General features: G+C 46.4%; 1 protein-coding gene across 1 annotated transcript in view; it reads right to left on the reverse strand.

Moving 5' to 3' along the window:
- The window catches only part of LOC136610246 (autoimmune regulator-like), a 42,714-nt gene that overhangs the window by 14,844 nt on the left and 5,399 nt on the right, over positions 1 to 22,471 (reverse strand). Inside the window, exons 5-11 of the mRNA XM_066589485.1 lie at positions 21,836 to 21,916; positions 18,195 to 18,293; positions 5,994 to 6,091; positions 4,391 to 4,441; positions 4,173 to 4,288; positions 1,387 to 1,477; positions 9 to 82 (exon numbers count right to left, since the gene is read on the reverse strand). Coding sequence (XP_066445582.1) covers positions 9 to 82; positions 1,387 to 1,477; positions 4,173 to 4,288; positions 4,391 to 4,441; positions 5,994 to 6,091; positions 18,195 to 18,293; positions 21,836 to 21,916 — 610 coding nt within the window. The remainder of the gene's footprint in view (positions 1 to 8; positions 83 to 1,386; positions 1,478 to 4,172; positions 4,289 to 4,390; positions 4,442 to 5,993; positions 6,092 to 18,194; positions 18,294 to 21,835; positions 21,917 to 22,471) is intronic.

Genomic DNA, 22,471 nt, shown 5'->3' on the forward strand with positions numbered 1-22,471 from the left:
GTTAATACCTGCATGACCCATCATTCTCAGGGAGAACATGATTGTCCTTGCTGCTTCCCATAGCTGAATTCTCTGAAGACCCCTGTGAAAACAGAACAAAAATTATATATCTGCCTCCTACGTACTATTTTACAGAATTAGTGAAACAAAACAGAAATGTTGTATAGTTTTGGTTAAATAATAACGCTGATGAATCACTAGATACATTATGCCTATATTTTGCGTTCTTTTGGGAGATTAGCACCTGCCAAATTCTGTATTGGGTGCAAGATATCCAGAGGTGTACTTATATTAGCTATATAAATCCTTATGCTCCCATTAGAGCTGACTATATGCAACTAGAATGAGTGTATGTGGCACTATATGAAAAAAACATCATTACAATACAAAAGAGTTATCTATGAAATTTTGACAAAAGTAACCTTAATAAAAAAAATAACAGAGTTGAGGAGGGTCTTGAATTTTGAATTCCGCTATCTGACTATGATTTCTGGGTTTATCCCTGATCCTTTGCACTTTTTTCGGCAGTTATGCTATTATTACAGTACTTAGGTGCCAAAATAAAATATTTAATATGCTAATTTTTATAAAGCAAATGAAAAATAGTATCAGCATTTTTTTGGGCATGGGGATGTGACATGGTAGATCTGAAAATGTTCGACTACTGATCTCGGAATTGCTTTTGTGATTTGAGAGAAGAAAGTATAAAGTAAAATAATGCTGCAATGCCATGAGAAGGTTTAACCCTTTGCAATCCAATTTTGGATTCAGGGTTTAATAGGGGGCTTTGGCCGCCTGCAGACGAGCGGGTCGGATCCGGCGGCGAGAATTCTCGCCGCGGGACCCGACCTGAGCGCCTGCAGAAACGAGCGCGTACTCACCCGCGCCTGGCGGCCCCGGCCCTTTCATGTGCCGGCTGCCGGGCAACCGGCACATGCGCAGACCGGAGCCGGTGGCCGGGTGAGTGACGTATCAGTGCGAGGCTCTGCGAGCCCCGCACAAAAATAGGACATGCCGCGGTTTGTTTGCCGCGCGACATTTCGCGCGGCCAAACCGCGGCCGTCTGCATAGGAGTGCGTATTGTAATGCACTCCTATGCAGGCTTTGAGCGGCGGAAATCCCGCGGGAAATCCCACGGCGGGATTTCCGCCCGTGTGCAGGCGGCCTTTCTCTTTCTGCCATTATCCAATGGCACTCTCTGCTGGCTAGAGCCAGTACTGCGGTATCGGACATGCTGGAGAGGCCCCCAAAACAGAGCAGCCGGTTATATACAGTAAGAATACCCTGCCGGACGTCTTCTGACATCAGAGCTGTACAGCCTTCAATCAGAATGTCTTCAGACGTCAGACAGTGGATTGGAAAGGGTTAAAGTTGTATGACACTTACATTTAGCACTGTAGCATCCTTAACAGTGTGGTCCTTATGTTTATCCATCGATGAGCCATCTTTCTTGCAAGAGCTACATCTCCATGTCCCACTAAGGAGAGATCAGAAAGATAAAGAGGCTATGTCATTAACAATGTAACCAAGGAGGGCAGACCTTCTTTTAATGCGTTTCAGTAATAAACCTTATTCAATGTAAGTTCTGAAACTTTCTAATATAGTTTTGTCTTTCAGTTTCAACATTTTCAAGATCTCTGCTTCCTTCCTCATATTTACATCAAGAAGCTGAAAAGCTGCCCTGACTGTGTCCCGCTGTCACAGAGTTTAGTTCAGTCTTGTAACAAGCCCTGCACCAGTGGCATATACAGAAAATATAGGGCCTCATAGCAAAAACTTAAATGTCCCCTCCATTACAGTGACTGGTTTTGCCACCCAGAACAGAAGGGCATGATGTTTATTTCAAATTCCATGCCTTTAAAAATGACTCTTGGGCCAATTCCATGTCTTTGGAGGAAGATCCTGCATATGTTCTTGGTATCCAGCAAAAGGGATGGTATAATCGGATCAGTGGCTTCCTCCCTCCAAGGGCCCCATAGCAGTCGCATGGTCTGCCTCTATGGTATGTATGCTCTTTCTCAGGACTAGTTTTCAGTCTGAAGATCAGTGGGCTCTCCAATTGTTGTAAAGCTACAACTGCTTACATATCTTGGCAACACCCAGTGGAACATGCTGGTAAACACTGCAGTATATTTTCAAACATGGACATTATCTAGGCCAGGCCTGCACAACATATGGCCCATATGCCATAAATGGCCTGGTGCGGGAATAGCGCTGACAGGCTCCCCTCCTGCACGGGGCTGTGCAGAGGACTTTGCAATGCTGCTGGGGTGGGCAGGGGGGGACCTGTATAGTATGATGGATGGGCCTGCCTCCTGCCTACTACTGTTAGGACAAAGTGGTAGTGGTAGGTTCTCTTTCAGCCATCAGCATCTTCATGTTACATTGAGGCTGGAAGGAGAGCTTCAGGTGAGCTGGAGGTTCCAAAACAGAACTGCAGAATCCTTGCTCTGCAACTGAAGGGCCCACCACCACCAGCCAATAGAAATAAGCCCATGGCTGCCCCATCTCCCCTAAAAAAAAGAAAAAAGGGTATATACCCTGTTTTCCCGAAAATAAGACAGTGTCTTATATTAATTTTTGTTCAAAAAGGTTTAACTTTTTTACATGTATAGCTGCCTGGACACTATTTAAATTGACTTTTTGAATTAACTGTTAGCAGGGCTTAATTTTGGAGTAGGGCTTATATTTCAAGCATCCTCAAAAAGCCTGAAAAATCATTTTGCATCCTCAAAAATTTTGGAAAATCATGCTATGTCTTATTTTCAGTGTATGTCTTATTTTCAGGGAAACAGGGGTATTAGCATTCACATGCAAGAGTAACATAGTATGCTAGCCTGAGAAAAGACAAATGTCCATACAGTTCAGCCTGCTTCCATTTTCCGTGTTGATCCAGTGGAAGGCAAAACAAAAAAACAATGAGGCAGAAGCCAATTTACCCCACACTGCGGAACACAATTCCTTCCCGTCTCCTTAATGGTAGTCAGAGTAATCTCTGGATCAACACTCTTCAGAGAAGGTTTCCTCCAACTCCAAGCCTGGCACTCGGAAGATCCCCTATCAAGAACCCCTCTGGTTATTTAGTGTCTATATCCTGTAATATCATAGCACTCTAAAAAGACTTCTAATCCCCTCCTAAACCCCTCTATCAATTTTGCCATCACCACATCTTCAGGCAGAGAGTTCCACAGTCTCACTGCTCTTACAGTAAAGAACCCCCTTCTGTGTTGGTGATGAAACCTACTTTCTTCTAGACGTAGCAGATGCTCTCTTGTTATCATTGCAGTATTGGGTATAAACAGATCATGGGAGAGATCCTTGTATTGTCCCCTCATGTATTTATACATGGTTATTTGGTCGCCCCATAACCAACTTTTTTCTAGGGTGAATAATCCCAATTTTGATAGCCTCTCTGGGTATTAAAATCCTTCCACTGCATTTATTAATTTAGTTGCCCTTCTTTGAACCCCCTCAAGCCCTGCAACATCTTTCCTGAGCACCGGTGTCCAGAACTGTACGCAGTATTCCATGTGAGGCCTGACAGTACATTATAATTTGAATAAAAGAAATATATTTAGGCTCTGTTCACATCTGGAGTCAGGGATTCAGTTTTCCTGTTCTGTCATGGGAACACGAAAACAGAATGCCAGCTGATGACCCCTTATGTATGAATATAATTATTATATTCACACTTAGGAAGTCATCACGTGCCATTTGGTTTCATTGGATGGATTACACTCCCAGCTGGCATTCTGTGTTCCTGTTCCCATGACAGAATTGGAAAATGAAATGGGTACTATTAGGCACCCATTAAACTATAGGATAGATAGAGTTTTAACAGCTTACTTTGTAAATAAAGGTAATGTTTAAACTTTCATTACCTATGCTTACAAAGTGAGCCGCTATAAACCTATCTGCAACCCCAAGAGGTTTACCTATTTTTAATTTGGCCCTACATACTGCTAAGTTGTGCAGGCCTGATCTAGGTGGAACATATCCAGTGGGTCCACATCTCTGGTTGGCCTCGTTACAATAGGACTCAAGAGGTACTTGTGTAACTTCAATTTCACAGAACTTTAGCAGATATTTCTTAAAGTTTGGTGCTTGTTTCAGAACAGGAAAAAGATCGAAAAATGTATATAAATACATATTCATGACTATAAGTAATATACCTTGGGATATAAGTGAGTGGAGGCATCAGGCACGAAAGGTGAAAAGACCGAGGACACCCGTCACAGCATAATAACTCTCCTCCATCTCGACACACTGAACACTCATCATCATTACTCTGGAAGAGGCAGTGGATATAGGTCACTACTCAGAACTACTTCAAGTGTGAGGAAACAAAGAAAGAAGACCTGTAGTAGCAAGATAATGATATTACACAGACCTGATGATGAGACAACTCCGAACCAAGGAGAGTCGGTGTAACAATGCCTGGCTGAAAAAAGGTGAAAGAGAACAATATTATTTAGCACTCTTATGTGTAAAGGGATGCTTAAAAAGTTGTCCTAATATTACTACCAGTTCTATTGTTGACCAATAATTTTCAAAGTGAACACTGGTAGTGACACTGTAACTTCGCTACATTTGTAATAAGAGACTATTATGAAGAGTATGTATCAGATATTACATGGTTATGGCAATTTCTTGTCCTTGTAAAGTAGTTCATCACAATTAGTCAGGCATGTTATAAGATCAATCAAGAGTGTATGCTGGTACTAACCATTAATGGAGACCTTGTCCACTGATGACCCTCATAGGTACTAGCTTACATCTTGAAATAATATGGGTCAAGTGATTGTGATATGTCCATCTAAAAATCTAAACAATTTTCTTGGGACAACCTTTTACATTTCCAGGCCAGCTACCATAGTAAATGTATATTATCCAGCAGTAGGTGCTTTTGTATTTGTCCCTTACTTCTTTATAAACCACAAAAGGTATAGTAGCTACCAGTAGGGAACAGGTGGAATAACTGCAGGAATAAACTACAAGGGCTTGTTGTTTTTTGCTATGGCATTGTGTGTTGAATTTGGAGAAAACGCTTGTGACATTATAAGCTATTTAATGTCGTCTGCACACAGGCGAGCCGGATTCTACATGTGGGATACCAGAGCGGTATCCGGTTGTGACCCCAGCCAGAGACCCCGGGTGCCTGCATGACCTGTAATGCGGATGACTGTGGAGGCTCGCAGGCAGTCATGCGCCGTACAAATTTTTTTCTCCAATATTTGTATTTCCCGTGCTGTCGCTAGGCGATGACGCGGGTACTCGTGGCCTATACGCAATGTTAATTGCATATGAGCTGTAAGTTGGATGGCTTTCATTGACTTCAATGGACGCCTTTTACCGCAAAATGAGGCTCAATGATCAGTGGATGCGGAGTCTGGGGAGCAGTGTTTGATACTCACTGGGCACCCAGTTGTGACATCCCATTCATCTCTATGTGAGAGCGTGCACAGAGCAGGCTGAGAAGAGTCACACTGTTGGTGTGTGCAGACTTCATGGGGACATAGCACTAGAACATGGTGCTAAGTGAGTATCAAACATTGCTCCCTGGACTCCCGCTCTCTGACCTTTGAGCCCGATAGGGTAATTTAAAATGGTCCTTGTTTGGTTATTTTTTGCAACCAGCTGCAAATTAGCAAATTATGCAAATAAACCTAATTTGCGCTGAGTAATTTTGATATGTATGCATAGGAGTGGTATACACAAAAATGCAGAATATCATTAATCAAGTCTATTGGCAAAGTTGCTTATTTTTTTATCTTAGATGCATTGAAATGGTTGCAAAAGTACTTATGCTTTTCAAGGATCCATATTTTTAGAATTTGTAACAATCTATGCCAATTAAGTTAAGAAATCTCATGGCTTCCCCAGGAACAGATAATATTTGAAGACTGTTGTAAATCAAGTCATGTAATAATAATCTATATTCCTCTTTTCTAACTTACTAAATGGTTATATATGTGTAGGTGTTGTTCACTTACAAGATTGGTTAATAATTTTGTACGGAGAGTCAATTTCAGTGGTTGATGTCGGCTTTGCTCGGTGCCTTCCATCTCCGTTTCTTTTTGTTTGGACTTGTCTATAAAATAATTTTTATAGTAAATAGACGCATATAGAGAGACATGGAAGTTCACTACTGGCTTCCCAAAAGGAAAAGAATCAAATATGCAAGAAATCATGGACTTACCTTGCTACGTTCGCTTTTGAGACTGAGGGAGACCATTTTGCTCCATGTTCGGCACGTCGTCAGAACAATTCAGGTCACTGTTTAATAAACATCTGGGCCATAAAATTATCTCATTTCCCCTTTTGGCTTTGAAGGCCAAGGGAATTTTTTGCTCATCAGCTGAAACTATTTCTTTATTTTTATGGCTTAGTCATTCAGAGGCCCTGTGTTGTGCAGAACAAATCATACATTTTTAGGACATTTGTCACGTTCTGCTCCTAGGACCTGTAGCTCTAGGGATTCCCAGTAGCACACTTCCACAGGTGTGGTATGATTGAGCTGGCTGGGTGTGTATTGCTCTAGTCAATATACACCTCATAAATACCAGCCTCTCTTGCTAGAGGGAGCTGGTCATTTATCTTTTTCCTCATTCCTCCCAGAACCCTGGTGTTTGGAATCATACATGTGTAGCTGCATGCATGAGGTTCTGGGTGGCATTCCCTCATCTGTTGGTGTGAACAGTGTCCTGTTCTACTCGTATGCCGTTTACTATCTATGGTGAGCCAGGCCCCTAGGTTCCATTGTGGGGCCATCCCTATTGGGACGATCGCCTAGCTTGCTGTAGGACTCCCTGGGGTTTGAGTTGTCTTGTTAGAATAGGGACTCACAAAACAACGAGGACCCTTGTCATGGGCACGAGAGCTTAAGTATCTTGGCCAAAATATAATAATAATAATAATCTTATTTGTATAGCGCCAACATATTCCGCAGCGCTTACATAGACAGGGGGAATACAGAAAGACAAAATACAAAAATTACAGAACCACGGTTACATATAGTAATGAGTTGATTGATACAATAGGGGTGAGGGTCCTGCTCCAACGAGCTTACATACTACGAATAGTGGGGTGATACAGAAGGTAAAGGGTCTGGAGATGTGCACGGTATGGCGAGGTGGAGAGTGAGGGATGCTATACACAGACAATGGTCAGACATTTGGTCGTGTGATGGCAGAAACGGTATGACTGCAAGAGCGGTTTATGATGGCTAGCAGGGATTGCAGTCACTAGTAGAGAGAGCATGTTATCAGGCAGCGTACAGAGGGGTTTGTTTAGGGAATGCAGCATGCCTCCCTGAAGAGGTGCGTTTTTAGAGCACGCCTGAAGTTCTGCGAGTCCTGGATTGCTCGGGTAGCCTTTGGTAGTGCGTTCTAGAGGACCGGTGCTGCTCTGGAGAAGTCTTGGAGGCGGGAATGAGAAGTTCGAATTAAAGGGGCACTCAGTCTGGTTTCATTAGCAGAGCGGAGAGCCCGGGCTGGTTGATGGATTGAGATGAGGGGGGCAATATAGGGGGTCGCTGCGCTGTGGAGGGCTTTGTGGATGAAGGTAGCGAGTTTAAATTGAATTCTGTATTTAACGGGCAGCCAGTGCAGTGCCTGGCACAGGGCAGAGGCATCCGAGTAGCGGCTAGACAGGAAGATGAGTCTGGCTGCCGCATTCAGGATGGATTGGAGAGGGTAGAGTCTAGTGCAGGGAAGGCCGATCAGCATCGAGTTGCAATAATCGAGCCGGGAGTGGATGAGGGCAACAGTAAGCGTTTTTAACGTCTCCACAGTGAGAAAAGAGCAAATTATTGCAATGTTCTTGAGGTGCAGCTGACATGTTCGGGCCAGAGATTGGATGTAGGGGGTAGAGGATAGATCAGAGTCGAATATGACCCCAAGGCAGCGGGCGTTCTATCTGGGAGTTATGGTGACGCCACACACTGATATGGAGATGTCAGAATAAGGTCGATTAGTTTAGGATGGAAATACCAATAAGTCAGTTTTAGAGAGGTTTAGTTTTAGGTAGAGAGAGGACATAGTGTTTGAGACAGCGTACAGACAGTCAGTGATGTTTTGGAGGAAAGGTGCAGAGATGTCACGGGAAGAGGTGTATAGCTGGGTGTTGTCTGCGTAGAGGTGGTACTGGAGGCCAAATCTCCTGATGGTTTGTCCAATAGGGGCTGTGTAGATAGGGAAAAAGGAGGGGGCCGAGCCCTGGGAGACCCCAACAGCAAGGGGAAGAGGAGAAGAGGTAGAGCCAGCCAAGGAGACGCTGAAAGAGCGGTCAGACAGGTAGGAGGAGAACCAGGAGAGAGCAGTGTCCTTTAGGCCGATGGAGCGAAGCATACTGAGGAGGAGTTTGTGGTCAACAGTGTCAAATACTGCGGAGAGGTTGAGGAGGATCAGTAGGGAGTAATCGCCCCTCGATTTGGCTGTCAGTAGGTCATTGGATACTCTTGTAAGGGCAGTTTCTGTCGAGTGTTGAGGTCGGAAGCCAGACTGTAGGGAGCCTAGGAGAGAGTGCTCTGATAGATGGCTTACAAGGCGAGAGTAAACCAGGTGTTCTTGTAGTTTGGAGATAAAGGGGAGGTTTGAGATGGGACGGTAGTTGGCAGCATCAGTCGCGTCCAGAGTCGGCTTCTTTAGCAGTGGGGATATGATGGCATGTTTGAAAGAAGAGGGAAAGATGCCAGAGGTCAGAGAGAGGTTGAATATAGCGGTGAGATGGGAGATGACCACTGGGGAGAAGGAACAGAGGAGGTGTGAGGAGAGAGGGTCGCTAGCGCAGGTGGTGGGGCGAGCAGAGAAGAGCAATTTGGAGACTTCTTCCTCTGTCGTTGGTCTGAGTACAGACAGTGAGCACGAGCTAGATACAGTGCTGACAAGACTAAGGTCAGGGCTAGTCTGGGATTGGGAAGTTATTTCGTGACGGATGTCATCAATTTTCTTTTTGAAGTAAGCAGCCAGCTCTTCAGCACTGAGATCCGTCACAGGTAGCTGCGGTTTAGGGCTGAGAAGGGAGTGAAAAGTATCAAAGAGCCGTTTAGGGTTGTGCGATAGTGAGGAGACTAGAGAGGTGAAGTAGACTTGTTTGGCATGGTGGAGGGCGAGGTTGTAGGTTCTGAGCATGAATTTGTAGTGGAGGAAGTCTACGGATGTTTGCGATTTCCTCCACAGCCGTTCAGCACTTCTAGAGCAACGCCAGATAAAGCGCGTTTGAGGCGTGAGCCAGGGTTGCCGCGTTCTACATTGAATGGCTCGGGTCCTGGGGGGCGCCGCTTCATCCAGGGCATGTTTGAGAGCAGTGTTGTAGTGAGTTGTATATGAACCAATACCTTGTACATACTTTAGCTATTCCATCTGCGTGTAGGTATTCTTGGTAAGTATTTGGTGTTTGTCAGTCATTGATGGATGTCTGCTCTCAAGTCTCATTTACTGTTCAGTCTGTTTTAGGGTCCATTTGTGTGCATTCCCCTTCTATTCGTGTTCATCCTCGGTGTGGTGTGAATTACGCTCAAGTCGGATGCGACAACATTATTTTCACTTACACATACGATAGCATTTAACTCATATGAATTTTTTTTAAGTTTCTAACAAAACAAAGCAATGAGGCAGTATAGTAATCCAATTGTATCTTGAACATTCTGATAGCTCAGTAACAGAACTAATTCAGGCTTCTCCAATGAATTTGCCAAAGTCCAAATACAAGAGTATGGAAGAAAGTTTGTGTCTGGTAGGAATCCTGTGTAAAAGAGGAGTTGTACACTCTTTGGAACATACTACCTCGAGGGACAGGGGGTGGCGGTGAAGGGGAGGGGGCGGTTAGATAAACCATGTGAATAAGGGAATGGGAAAAAGTTAGGGGAGAATGAGAAGAAAATAGTTTAGTAACCTGTAAATATTTACCGTCATTCTTTCTTTACTCTGTTTCCCAGGTCTCACTGAATTCTGGCTTCATTGAGACTCTGGGAAAATTATATAGCACACCAAGGGACCTGATAAAAAGCTTCAGCTAATTAGCACTGGAACGTCACTCATCACTATCTGCTCCTGGAACCACAATGTCCAGACAAAACAGTCATATATATAGCCCAATGTATACGCAATGGCAGTATTTCAATAAAGCTTTCCCAGACCAAGAAAAATTGTTGTAACTTCTTTTCCTTCTGCAATGAAGCATTAACCCAGTCTATACGCATGATAAATGAGAATTGCTCCAAAAATAGTTTGAATGGGGGGCCCCCAGAGCTAGTTAAAGTTTGCAAAATGTCCTTATTCTCTGCAGCTGCTACATGTAGGAGGAGTCTACAACATTTTAAAGTACATTTAAATGTATCCAGATTGACGGATCCAAAATGGCCCACAGAGGGTAAGGGGGAACAAAGTTAAACGAAACCAAAATTCCCTTACTATCAGATAACCCCACAGAAAATGTTGTAGCCCCATTTTAGGGGATATACATTTAAAACAATTTGATGTTACCTACATGCTGATTATAAACCATCTTCGTGGGGTTAAGTATGTTCTATGACAAATTTGCAATATCATTTCCATAAAATGCACTGACAGTATGAATCCGTAGTATTACGCTATAGTTTGAAATAGTAAGGGAGGAGTAGTCTTAAGGACTTCTTCTACCCATTAGACAAGGCAGAACGTGTCACAGAATAATTCGTTGTGAAAAGATGTATAGTTGTTGGGGATTTCTAATGTTTCTGTGCATGTAGGAGTAAACTGTTCTTTGTATGCCGCAAAATGATTAATGAGGCGGCGTGGGACTGGGGGCGGGGCGGGAGTGAGCTAGGTAAGTTGAATAGCGAGCGGTTAGGGGGAAGGGGAGGAGCTATAGACAGGAAGAGACGGGTGCGGGGAGCGGGAAAAATCAGTGTGAGTTGGAGCTAGCGTGTGAGAAGGAGCGGCAGAAGAAGACGGATTACAAACTTGAGAAATTGTGGAAAGAACGGTGGAGCGGAGTGAGGAAGCGGCCGGGTAAAAGAGGAGGAAGACCAGGATTATCGGGTGGAAGAAGAGGCCGGCGAAAGAGAAGAAGGAGCGGGACTATCGGGTGGAAGAAGAGGCCGGCGAAAGAGAAAAAAGAGCGGGATTATCGGGTGGAAGAAGAGGCCGGCGAAAGCGAAGAGAGTGCGGGACTATCGGGTGGAAGAAGCGTGCAGCGGAGGAAGAGGATCGTGTCAGCGCCAGCCCAGAGGAAAAGACACCTGTGGATTACAATTATGGAGGACTTACCGGGAATGATCAGAGAAGCAGTGAAGAAGGACGGGACCCGGTGGCTCGAGGAGCTGCTGGCAACATGCCGGACATCCACGGTCCAGGCAACGACCGCCGGGCAAGAGGAGCAACGCCAGGCATCAGGGGAAGACGTCGGCATCCAGGGAGAGGCTCCGCGAGGTCGGCCGCGGCGAAGGAAGGAGCCGCCGGCAAGGCTCAGCCCGAGCCCAGCGAGGAAGAGAGGAGGACGAAGGGACAGCCGTGTCAGCGATTGCCCGAGAGGGTCCGGAAGCCCTAGCGGAGGAGGGGCGCCGGTACCTCGGCGCGCGGCAGGGAGACCGGCAGCACAGGCTCTACGGTCTGCAGTCCTCGGGGACCCTGAAAGCGGAGGACTTGGTTCAACAGCTGGGGCAGGCTCTGGACGTCGGCACGAGCGCGCATCCGGGCGCAGGACTACAGCGGCAGCGGCAGGTGAGCTCAGGCAGAGCGAAGAGAGGCAGGGAAGCACGCGGTTAGGCCGCTCGTCCTTGCAAGATGGCGGCACAGCACGTGGGGGGGGGAGGGCAGCGCGGGAGGTGCGCAGCAGCTTAGTCACAGGCTACAAGAGTAGAGAGGGCAGGGGCAGTGGGAAGGGGAAAGAAAAGGCAGCCAGCAGGCCTACATACAACCCCCCAACACATAGCCCAGAGAGCTACAGCAGTGGGTCCGGCAGCAGCAGGGAGGGAGGAAGCAGTTTAGGGGAGCCCATAGGGGAACTAGCCAGTTCAGAGGAAGAAGGCCACTTAGTTCTGGAAAAAGGGGCAAGGAGGCGACAGTACATTCCCGCCAGCAGGCCTATTAGTCGCACCCAGCAACAGCCCCCCCGACACGTATTAATCCCTCCGCAGAGTATGGCCGTAGCGGGGCCGCAGCAGTTGGGCCATTTGACATACCATGACCCTTATGAGCCAACGGTTTCCTACCGGCGGTGTTATGTTAACCCCCGATACATTGCCCCACCAGCTGAATACGCAGATTACCCCCATCCACAACCCCAGCCCCCGCGCAGGAGCTCCAAGAGGCAGGGCCAGGGGGCAAGGCAGAGGCAGAAGGCGCGAGCCAGGCAGGAGAGGCAGGAGCGGTTAGAGCGGGAGCAAGCGCAGCAGCCAGGATTGGCACGCGTCGGCAGTGTTAGGGCGCGCGAATCGAGTACCAGCAGCGGGCTAGAGGAACCGCAGCGATTTGTGGAACAGCCTCGGCGGTCGGACCCGCAGTCATCCCTCTATCGTGAGGACCGGGAACGTCAACGGTGGCGGGACCACGCTCAGAGTCGTTCAAGGCGGGAACAGCCTGGCATGTAGCAGTCCGAAAGCAGAGGAAGGGCGCTGTATCCGACAGATCAGCAGCCCAGACACGAATCGGTCAGGAGCCGCGGGAGCGGTACAGCGGGGACATCACCCTTGGCAACGCCGGAGGTCGGTCCAGCTGGTGAGTCCGAAATTTATGATGTTTTGAAATGTGTTATGGATCCCGCAGCGGTTGCGGAGAGAAGTGATGTGGTTGGTTTGTTGCGGTCGCTGCTGAGTCGGATGGAACCTAAAGAAGGGCTTTTAGTGTCCTGTGCTCCAGGGGGTTCAGGCCCGCCTGTGGGTAGTACCGGTGTTAGCTCAGCAGCGGGTTCGGATGTTGACCTGTCAGCGGGTTTGCAATTTGGTGATTCGTTATATTGTGGTGTCGCCCCGCTGGGGGTTGGTTTGACGGATGACGTGCTGGAAAAGATTAAGAGTGGTGTTTATGTTGATATATGGTCCTTGCTTTCAGCGGACCACGTAATGATCGATAAGGAGCGGAGTTCAGAGCGTGGATCTGACAAGAAGCCTAAAATAGCGAAGACCTTTGGTAACTGGCTGCAGGCATATATGGTAATGGTACACGTTACGTGCCAGCATCAGCCTGCGAAAGGTCCGGAGATGATGGTGTACTTAAACACCATATATAGCGCTTATCGGCTGCACGGGGGTGCGGCCTGGTGGCGCTATGACGAGGACTTTAGGCGTCGTATTTCGGGTAAAAGTCACATCAGTTGGGCCTCCAAGGCCACTGATGTGTGGATACAATTGATTTTAGCGCAGCGTCCGGCTAAGGCGTCCTTTCCAGGGGCAGCCGCGGGGAGCACATCCCAGCAGCCCGCGGCCTCCTCTAGGCCAAACGGCTCTTGTTGGTTATACAATGAGGGCCACTGCAGGTTTTACGCCACCTGCAAGTTCAGGCACGAGTGCTCGGTATGCGGGGGTCAGCACGCGGCAGTGCGCTGTTTCCGCAAGCAAAGAGCAACACCCGCGGTGGGTGGTGCCGGCGGCCCTGCGAACACCGGTGAGAAGCCGATTCCTGGATCCGTGGTTAGACAGATACCACAGGAAACAGGAGGCAAGAATCCTTAGAGCGGGATTTTTGGAAGACTTCAGAATACCTTTCCTTGACCAGCCAATTACGACGCTATGCCCTAACTTAAAGTCGGCAAGAGACGACATTGAGTTAGTGATGGAGAAGGTTATGAAGGAGGTGGAGCTGGGCCGTATGGCCGGGCCATTTGATGTCCCTCCATTCGAAAACTTGCGGGTGTCCCCGTTGGGTCTTGTGCCTAAAAAGGAATCCGGAAAGTTTCGACTCATCCATCATTTATCGTTCCCAAGCGGCGGATCGGTAAATGACGGCATTTCGAAGGCAGAGGCAGCCGTGGCTTACACGTCGTTCGACTGCGCGGTACGCTTAGTGAGGTCGGCGGGCAGATTTGCCCAGTTAGCAAAAACCGACATAGAATCGGCGTTCCGGCTGCTGCCGGTCCACCCGGATTGCTTCCATTTGCTAGGGTGTAGGATCGAGGACAGGTTTTTCGTGGACATGTGTTTGCCGATGGGATGCTCCATTTCATGTTATTTTTTCGAGTTGTTTAGTTCATTCTTGGAATGGATGGTACGTTATGAAACGGGCATCACATCGGTAATACATTACCTGGACGATTTTTTGTTCGTCGGTTCAGAAACATCAGGGGATTGCGGTTTTTTATTGTCGAGTTTTCAAAGGCTTATGCGTTTAGCGGGAGTCCCGCTGTCGGCGGAAAAGACGACGGGCCCGGTCACGTGCTTAACCTTTTTAGGCATCGAAATTGATTCGGTAGATATGGTTTTCCGGCTACCAGAAGAAAAAGTGGCGAAGCTACGCCAAGTGGTGGGGGACGTGGCCCAATGCAAAAAAGCGACACTGCGTCAGATGCAGATTCTGTTGGGTTTATTGAACTTCGCTTGCAAGGTTATCCCAATGGGTCGAGTTTTTTCTAGGAGATTATCATTGGCGACGGTGGGTGTTCGCGAACCGCATCATTTCGTACGGGTGACAGCAGGAATGAAAGCAGACCTGCACATATGGAGGGTCTTCCTCCATTCTTTCAACGGGCAAGTGGTATGCCCCAAGGAGGATGTAGAAGGCCCGGCGATCAGTTTGTTCGCCGATGCGGCGGGATCGGGCGGTTTCGGCGTGATTTATAATAACCATTGGTGCAGGGAACCCTGGCCTAGGTTATGGAAAGAGAGAAAGTGGACAAAGAATATTACGTTGCTGGAATTTTTTCCGGTGGTTGTGGCTATTGAATTGTGGGAACCAGAGTTACGGGACCGTAATATCTGTTTCTGGTCTGACAATGCGGCGGTGGTGCAAACCATAAATAAGCAAACTTCGGCGTCCCCGCCGGTTTTGGCGTTGTTGAGACACGTGGTATTGCGATGTTTGCAAAGTAATATTTATTTGCGTGCGAAGCACGTCCCAGGTTGTGACAACGGAGCGGCTGACGCACTCTCTCGTTCACAGATGGACCGGTTCAGGGAGCGGCACCCACGGGCGGATGCCGAGGGGGTACGGTGCCCGCCTTCCTTGTGGAACCTGGCCGAGGAGAGCTGCTGAGGCTGGTGGAGTCATCGGTGGCTGTGTCGACGTGGAAAAGTTATAATGCGGTTTGGGCAACATGGTTGAGATTGGTGGGAGGAACGGTGGTAGGGGGTGTAAGAGCGAGGGCGGTAACGTTAGACATGTTGGCGAGATTGCGGGATAATAGGTCGTCCGTGTGTGTGGCAAAAAAACATCTTGCCGGGGTCGCTTTCCTCTTAAAGTTACATGGTGTGGCGGATGTGACGAAAGATTTTGTGTTCCAACAGATTATTCGGGGTTGGAGAAAGGAAAAGGTAATTGCGGATACACGGTGACCCATTACGCTAAAATTGTTAATAAGGCTATTGTCGGCATTGGAAAGAGTGTGCTCGGATGCATTCGAGGTGTTGTTGTTCAGATCAGCATTTTCGCTCGCTTTTTTCGCGGCGCTGCGCATCGGCGAGCTGGTCGCAGCAAGCAAAGCAAAACCCGGGGGTTTGGGACAAAAGGATGTGATTGCCACTGAGTCATCTGTCAAAGTTTGTGTCAGGAAGTCGAAGACGGACTTGTATGGTAGAGGCGACTGGCTGACCATTAACAGTTCGGAGGACAGATGGTGCCCGGTGGGCATATTGAGACTTTTTATCGCTAGGCGCCCGGCTGTCTGCACATTTTTGGCCCATGCATCGGGGGCACCGCTTACCCGTTTTCAGTTTTCGGCGGTTTTGCGTTCGGCGTTGAAGGAGTTGGGACTGAATCCGACGGAATTTTGAACTTATTCCTTCAGGATTGGGGCTGCTACGACTGCGGAAGCGCACGGCATGTCAGAGGACGGTTTGAAAAAGTTGGGAAGATGGAAATCCCAGGCCTATAAATCGTATGTCAGGCCAGATCGGGTTGTTGAAGGGGCGTTGGTTGTGGATTGAGATGTCGGCCATATTTGATTTTCGGACAATGGCAATTCCGGTAAATAAGTTTCGGATACATTAGGGTTTTGTTTTTTCTATATCATTTCTTTATTGCAGCGCACGAACCATGGCATGTGTGGATCCTGGGACACTCGTTCATATATTGGGCCGAGAAGAGAGCGGCAACACGACCCATGGGAAGGAACCTGGGTCTGAGCGGAGCACTGGTTAATTGGGTTGGAGTGCGGGGGCTGCAATGGCCCCGTCTGTTACAATTGGTGCTAAGGATAAGCAAGTGGACCCCCCGGAAAGTTATACTGGTCGTTCATGCCGGGGGGAACGACTTAGGCATCACAAAGATGAACGATTTGTTGGTACTCATGAAGCAGGACTTGCTTCGTTTCCGGGACTGCTTTAATGACTGCACCTTAGTCTGGTCGGATATAGTGGCTCGGAGATTTTGGAGAGGTGCCAGGGATATGGACGCCATTGAACGAGTAAGGAAAGTAATAAATTTACGCATGTCAAGGTTCGTGCAATCGCTGGGTGGAGTGGCAGTCCGCCACTGGGAGCTGGAGGATAAGGAAAAAGGTGCTTTGAGGATGGACGGCGTACACCTCAATGAGGTGGGATTGGACACCTTTTTGTCCGGACTGCAGGACGGGGTGGAGATGGCGCTGGAGACGGTTGGCGGGGGGGGGGGGGGGGGGGGCGGTATGCGCCATAGGCGTACGGCGCATGCCGTGTGGCCGGGAGCTTCCCATGCGGGCTACGGCGCAAAGGAAGGTTTACAGGCCCATGGATAGGGGCTTACGAACGTCCTCTGGGCCGTTACAGTATTAACAATAGTTCAATTAGGCATGGGAGGTTAGAGTCAGATAAAGTTAGTAAAGTTAAAATTAAATAGTAAAGTTAAAATTATATGTTTGAATTATTTAATAAAGCTGTGGCCAACCCACGTTTTTCACCAAGAAGTTGTTTGGTATGTTTTTGGTTATAGGTAAGCGAGCTATAATTAAGGTAAGGTGCCCCCAGTCTTGTATGCCGCAAAATGATTAATGAGGCGGCGTGGGACTGGGGGCGGGGCGGGAGTGAGCTAGGTAAGTTGAATAGCGAGCGGTTAGGGAGAAGGGGAGGAGCTATAGACAGGAAGAGACGGGAGCGGGGAGCGGGAAAAATCAGTGTGAGTTGGAGCTAGCGTGTGAGAAGGAGCGGCAGAAGAAGACACCCACCCACCCGCCCCGTGGAGGGTAGGAGGAGGGGTGTTTTGGAGTAGGGATAGGTAGGAAGTTGTCACAGCGGAGGTAAGGCCGGGAGCTTCCCATGCGGGCTACGGCGCAAAGGAAGGTTTACAGGCCCATGGATAGGGGCTTACGAACGTCCTCTGGGCCGTTACAGTATTAACAATAGTTCAATTAGGCATGGGAGATTAGAGTCAGATAAAGTTAGTAAAGTTAAAATTAAATAGTAAAGTTAAAATTATATGTTTGAATTATTTAATAAAGCTGTGGCCAACCCACGTTTTTCACCAAGAAGTTGTTTGGTATGTTTTTGGTTATAGGTAAGCGAGCTATAATTAAGGTAAGGTGCCCCCAGTCTAAGTTTACTGGTGGTGTTTGCCTTATTTACTATGTAGGCCCCTGCAATTGTGGTCAAAAACTACAGTGAATTCAGACTCTCTAACAACAACCCATTTGAATGTGAATATCATACAGGGGTCTGGGCCATCTTCCACTTGAGATGTGGAGAGCCTCTAAGTAAGAGCTGTTCCACTTTGGCAGACATGGCCTGTCCATTTGTCACATGGTCAGTCATTGATTTGAATATCTGGCGTGTACAGTAACCAGGGGCGTAACTATAGAGGATGCAGGGGATGTGGTTGCACCCGGGCCCAGAAGCCTTAGGGGGCCCATAAGGCCTCTCTTCTCCATATAGGGAGCCCAGTACTATGAGTAAAGTATTATAGTTGGGGGGCCCTGTTACGGGCTTTGCATTGGGGCCCAGAAGCCTCAAGTTACGCCTCTGACAGTAACATATGTGTCATTTATTCTTCCACAGTAAAAGGTACAATGGCAAAATTCTATAGCAAAATCTGGACTGAAGCAGTAATAAGCGATTAGCTTTCATCAGAAATGTATTAGCTCTGTGGATCTACCTGTGTTACTGTTCCTATCTGTTGTCACTGGTTTGCTTATGGTGAAGACTGCAGCTTTCCCCTCAGCATCACCCACAGAGGTTGGGACTTTTCGTGGAGCTTCAAATAAAATGAAACAAGTACAAATTTATAGCAATTGACCTACATACTTATCAATGTATGACATTCACAAAATGTTCACAATGTGTGACCAAGTGACCTTAGAGCGTACCTGAGTTTTTAACAAGTTTTCTAAATACACCAGGTAGTCCTTACCAGCTTCTTTTCTTCTGTTTGCACTGTGTTTCATGTTTTAAGTTAATTGATTTTCAGGTGGTCTCCCCCATTTGTCTGAGGTCCTGCTGTTTGCTATCCACTATCATGGAGGGGGCGTGTAGCAAGCCTAGCATTCTGCCAGTAGCTTACTGTCCTGTGCTTCCTTGCCCTTACTACTCATGTTACACTGCACTATCTCTAGTCTAATCATCAGGGAGGCAGTATCTGTATGCCCAGCCCTCTGCTGTCCTGGGATCGAGGCATTCAGAGATATTCTGTCCAAATGGTTAGTAAACCCACTATAATGCATGTGTGATGTGAGCATAGACAGACACGCACGCACACGCTGTAACATCAGGAGAGGCAGAGACTGTGGAGATCGTTATCACAGTGTCTGCAGATCTGTCAGCTTGCAGCCTGTACACGCATTGGAGCTGGCTATGAAAATAGTCCCTCCCCCTGTTATGGAAACATCCATGTGTCCTTGTCACAACAGAAGCTCTGTACCTAATGGCAGAAAGTGGATTGCAGTAAAGCCGGAAGAGAGACCCCTAGTGATTTACATTGGTAAAAGTTTTTAAAACAAGTATATTACAAAAATGATGAGACTAAACACAGGCTAAAAGATAAGCAGAAGTTGTCTGAAACATTAGAGTCCCTTTAATGCAGAGCCTGAAAAGGTGGTGAATGATAGAATACATAGAAATCTAAAAAGAGAATCCCCATGTCATGCTCTGCTCCATCAGGCCATAGATTTATTACAGTGCCTGAAGTGTTCCTTTAAGTGAATAAGCATGTAATTTTTGTAATTTACTAAAAATCTTAATATTCTAGACTGTCTGTAATATTCTTGCTACATGAGACTAGTTGTAGCTATCTACACTTTAGATTTCACACTGAAGTCTCAACAGGGAAGTTACTCATATCCGTCAAAACTGTTGCATACAACTATGATGGTGGTCTGGAACATAAATAGCCTTTGCTGCATATGAATGTTCCTTTTTTACTCATTAGCATAATGTGGAAGTAAATCTGAGGAAGAATGACTTAAAAACGGAAAGCTGCTGGTGCAGAAACTATTTTTTATACTAATGAGTAGAGACAAGCAAAATGTTTAACCCCTTAAGGACATGGCCTATTTTGGGCTTAAGGACGCAATGATTTTTGGTGGATTTTCATCTCCATTTTTCAAAAGCCATAACTTTTTTACTTTTGTGTCGACGTGGAAGTATAGGGGCTTGTTTTTTGCGTGGTGAACTGTAGTTTTTGATGGTGCCATTTTTGGGTACATTGACTATATTGTAAAACTTTTATTATTTTTTTTTATGATAACAGGGAGAAAAACAAATTCTGCCATAGATTTTGTTTTACAGCGTTAATCATGCAGCATAAATGACACAATACATTTTTTTCTGCAGGTTGGTACGATTACAACGATACCAAAATCCAAATTTTTTTTTAGGTTTTTCCACTTTTCTGCAATAAAAACCCTTTTTTTGGAAAAAAAATTTTCTATATTTTTCTGCATTCAAAGTTCTGTAACTTTTTTTATTTTTCTATGCACGGAGCTTAGTGAGGGATTATTTTTTGCGAGACGAGCTATAGTTTTTATTGGTACCATTTGGGGGAATATACGGCTTTTTTGATCACTTTTATTGCATTTTTTGGGAGGCAAAATGCAAAAAATGAGAATTTTGCCTCTGTTTTTTAGCGGTTTTTTTAACGCTTTTGGCCGTACAAAATAAAAAGCATGTTCAACTTTTTGTACACGTCGTTACGGACACGTCGATACCAAATACGTGGCCTTTTTTTCTTTTACCTTTTTTTATGCTAATATGAGAAAAAGCACAAAAAAAGGGGTTTTTTTTACAATTTTTTTTAACATTTTTATTTTTTGTACCTTTTTTATTAGCTTTTTTTTTACACCATCTATATCCCTCTAAGGGACTTAAAGCACAGCACTGATGATCGCTGTGACAGAAGTCCTGCCATGCCTTTTCGCTTATACAGTGATCCCAGGCACTGGCAACACAGGACGCCAGTATCTGGCATCCTGTTGCCATGGCAACAGGCCGGGCTCTCTGCGATTATATCGCGAGAGCCCAGCAACTTCACAGAGAGAGCGCACTCCCTCTGTAAACCCATCCCATGCCGCGATCTATATAGATCACGGCAGGGAAGGGGTTAACAGTGGGGGACGTATCTCCGATGCACCCCCGCTGCGGGGTAGCGCGCGATCAGTGATGATCTCGCGCTATTCCTATGACGTAAGGGTACGTCATTTTGAGGGAAGTACCCCGCTCCCATGACGTACCCTTACGTCATGGGGAGGGAAGGGGTTAAAAGTTTGGTTTGGTCGTTTTGTTGAATTTAGTCAAAAAAGCTCAGTTTGGTCTGAATTAGTTTGAACCAAATGTTCATAAAACCCCCTAAAACTACCAGTGAACAATGTCTAAAAGTTCAGAAATAACAGGGGTGGTGGCTCAGTAGTTAGCACTGTTGCCTTGTAGTGCTGTGGTCCTACGTTCACATCTGGCCATGAGCAAGATCTGCATGGACTCTTGGATAGTTTTTATGAACTGCTGGTTCTGCTGAAACGAACCGCCTGAGATTCGTATTTTTGCCTAACTGAACTATTAGCAAAGTGCGACACAAAACAGTGCAACACTACCTATGAGTCATAAGACTTGTTTTCCAGATATTTACATATTTTGCATGATCACTAAGGCTGCCTGTCTACAGGCTATATGTCACTGCGTTATCCGCGGCGATAATTCGGCTATGAGTAACGCAGTAAACGCTTTCCATAGGCTAACTATGGAAAGTGCAGCCTGACGTCCACGAGTGGAGAATCATAGCGATTGATATCGCGGCATGCTGCAATTTGCCGTGATTCTCTGGGTGAGCCTATCTATTAGATAGGCTCACTGCGGAGACCTGTCAGTGCTCCCCCCTCCTATCCCGCGGTGGAATATCGCTAGCGATATTCCGTCACGGCCGTGGACAGGCAGCCTTAGTCGTAGATGTTCCATTCCTGAGGTTTAATGGAACAAATCTAAAGACATATTTATATTAAAACATATACACATGATCACCTGGGAGGAAACAAACATGGTGAACTTAATTTGCACTTAGATAAATACCAGAGACAGGATTAGAGGGCACAGACGTTTTGTGATTAATAGCACTTAGATAAATACCAAGGAGGGATGAGCATAACAGCAAAAAATTAGTTCAGTTACAAGAAATTTGAAAGTTTATAGTCTCTAAATTGATGTTAGGGGTCACCATGTATTTTTGTTAGCCATTAAAAGGTATCATATCTACAAGATTACTTGGTTTCTCTTACTAAGAACAATCACACTATATTAATTTCAGTAGCTTACATTGATCTTGTAGCACCTGTGAGGACCCCATTTTCTCTAGTTTCTCTGTTTTACGAGGTGGCTTTGTTTTAGGTGGAGGACCTGTTGGGACAAAATTATAACCAAGTGAAGCCAATATTAGTATTATTAATAATAATAGTAGTAGTAATAATAATGGCACATAATAATGTAACCATCACACATGGCAAGACAGATTAACACACAAAGATCTAGGCAATCAATAAGACCAATTAGGTCAATAAAACCAATTATGTCAAAACATGGGTAAGGGAGCAGAGGAGTTCCTACCACTCCAATGCTGCCCCAAGGGAAGATATGAGTAAGGCTGCCACTCAGACGTGAGGCAGCCCTCTCCCTGTGATGACATAGCCAGTAACAAGACTAGCATGCCATTTGCCATTGAAACAAATAACAACAGGCACCATTTTAGTCAGTCAGTGAATGTTAGAAAGGACTTTCATGTGGTGGCTGCTGCAACAGGGGGCGTTGTTGGAGAATGTGGCATATACCCATGTGGGAGGCTGCATTCCCCTGATGGAGATGCAAGTCAGACTCCCTGCATATGGCAACCAGGGGGACCTGTGTAAGTAGCGCAGCAGCCCAGGCAGAAATCTCCATGGCTGCAGTGACCAGCGA

This window comes from Eleutherodactylus coqui, chromosome 1, assembly GCF_035609145.1.
Source record: "Eleutherodactylus coqui strain aEleCoq1 chromosome 1, aEleCoq1.hap1, whole genome shotgun sequence".
In the NCBI taxonomy this organism is placed as follows: domain Eukaryota; kingdom Metazoa; phylum Chordata; class Amphibia; order Anura; family Eleutherodactylidae; genus Eleutherodactylus; species Eleutherodactylus coqui.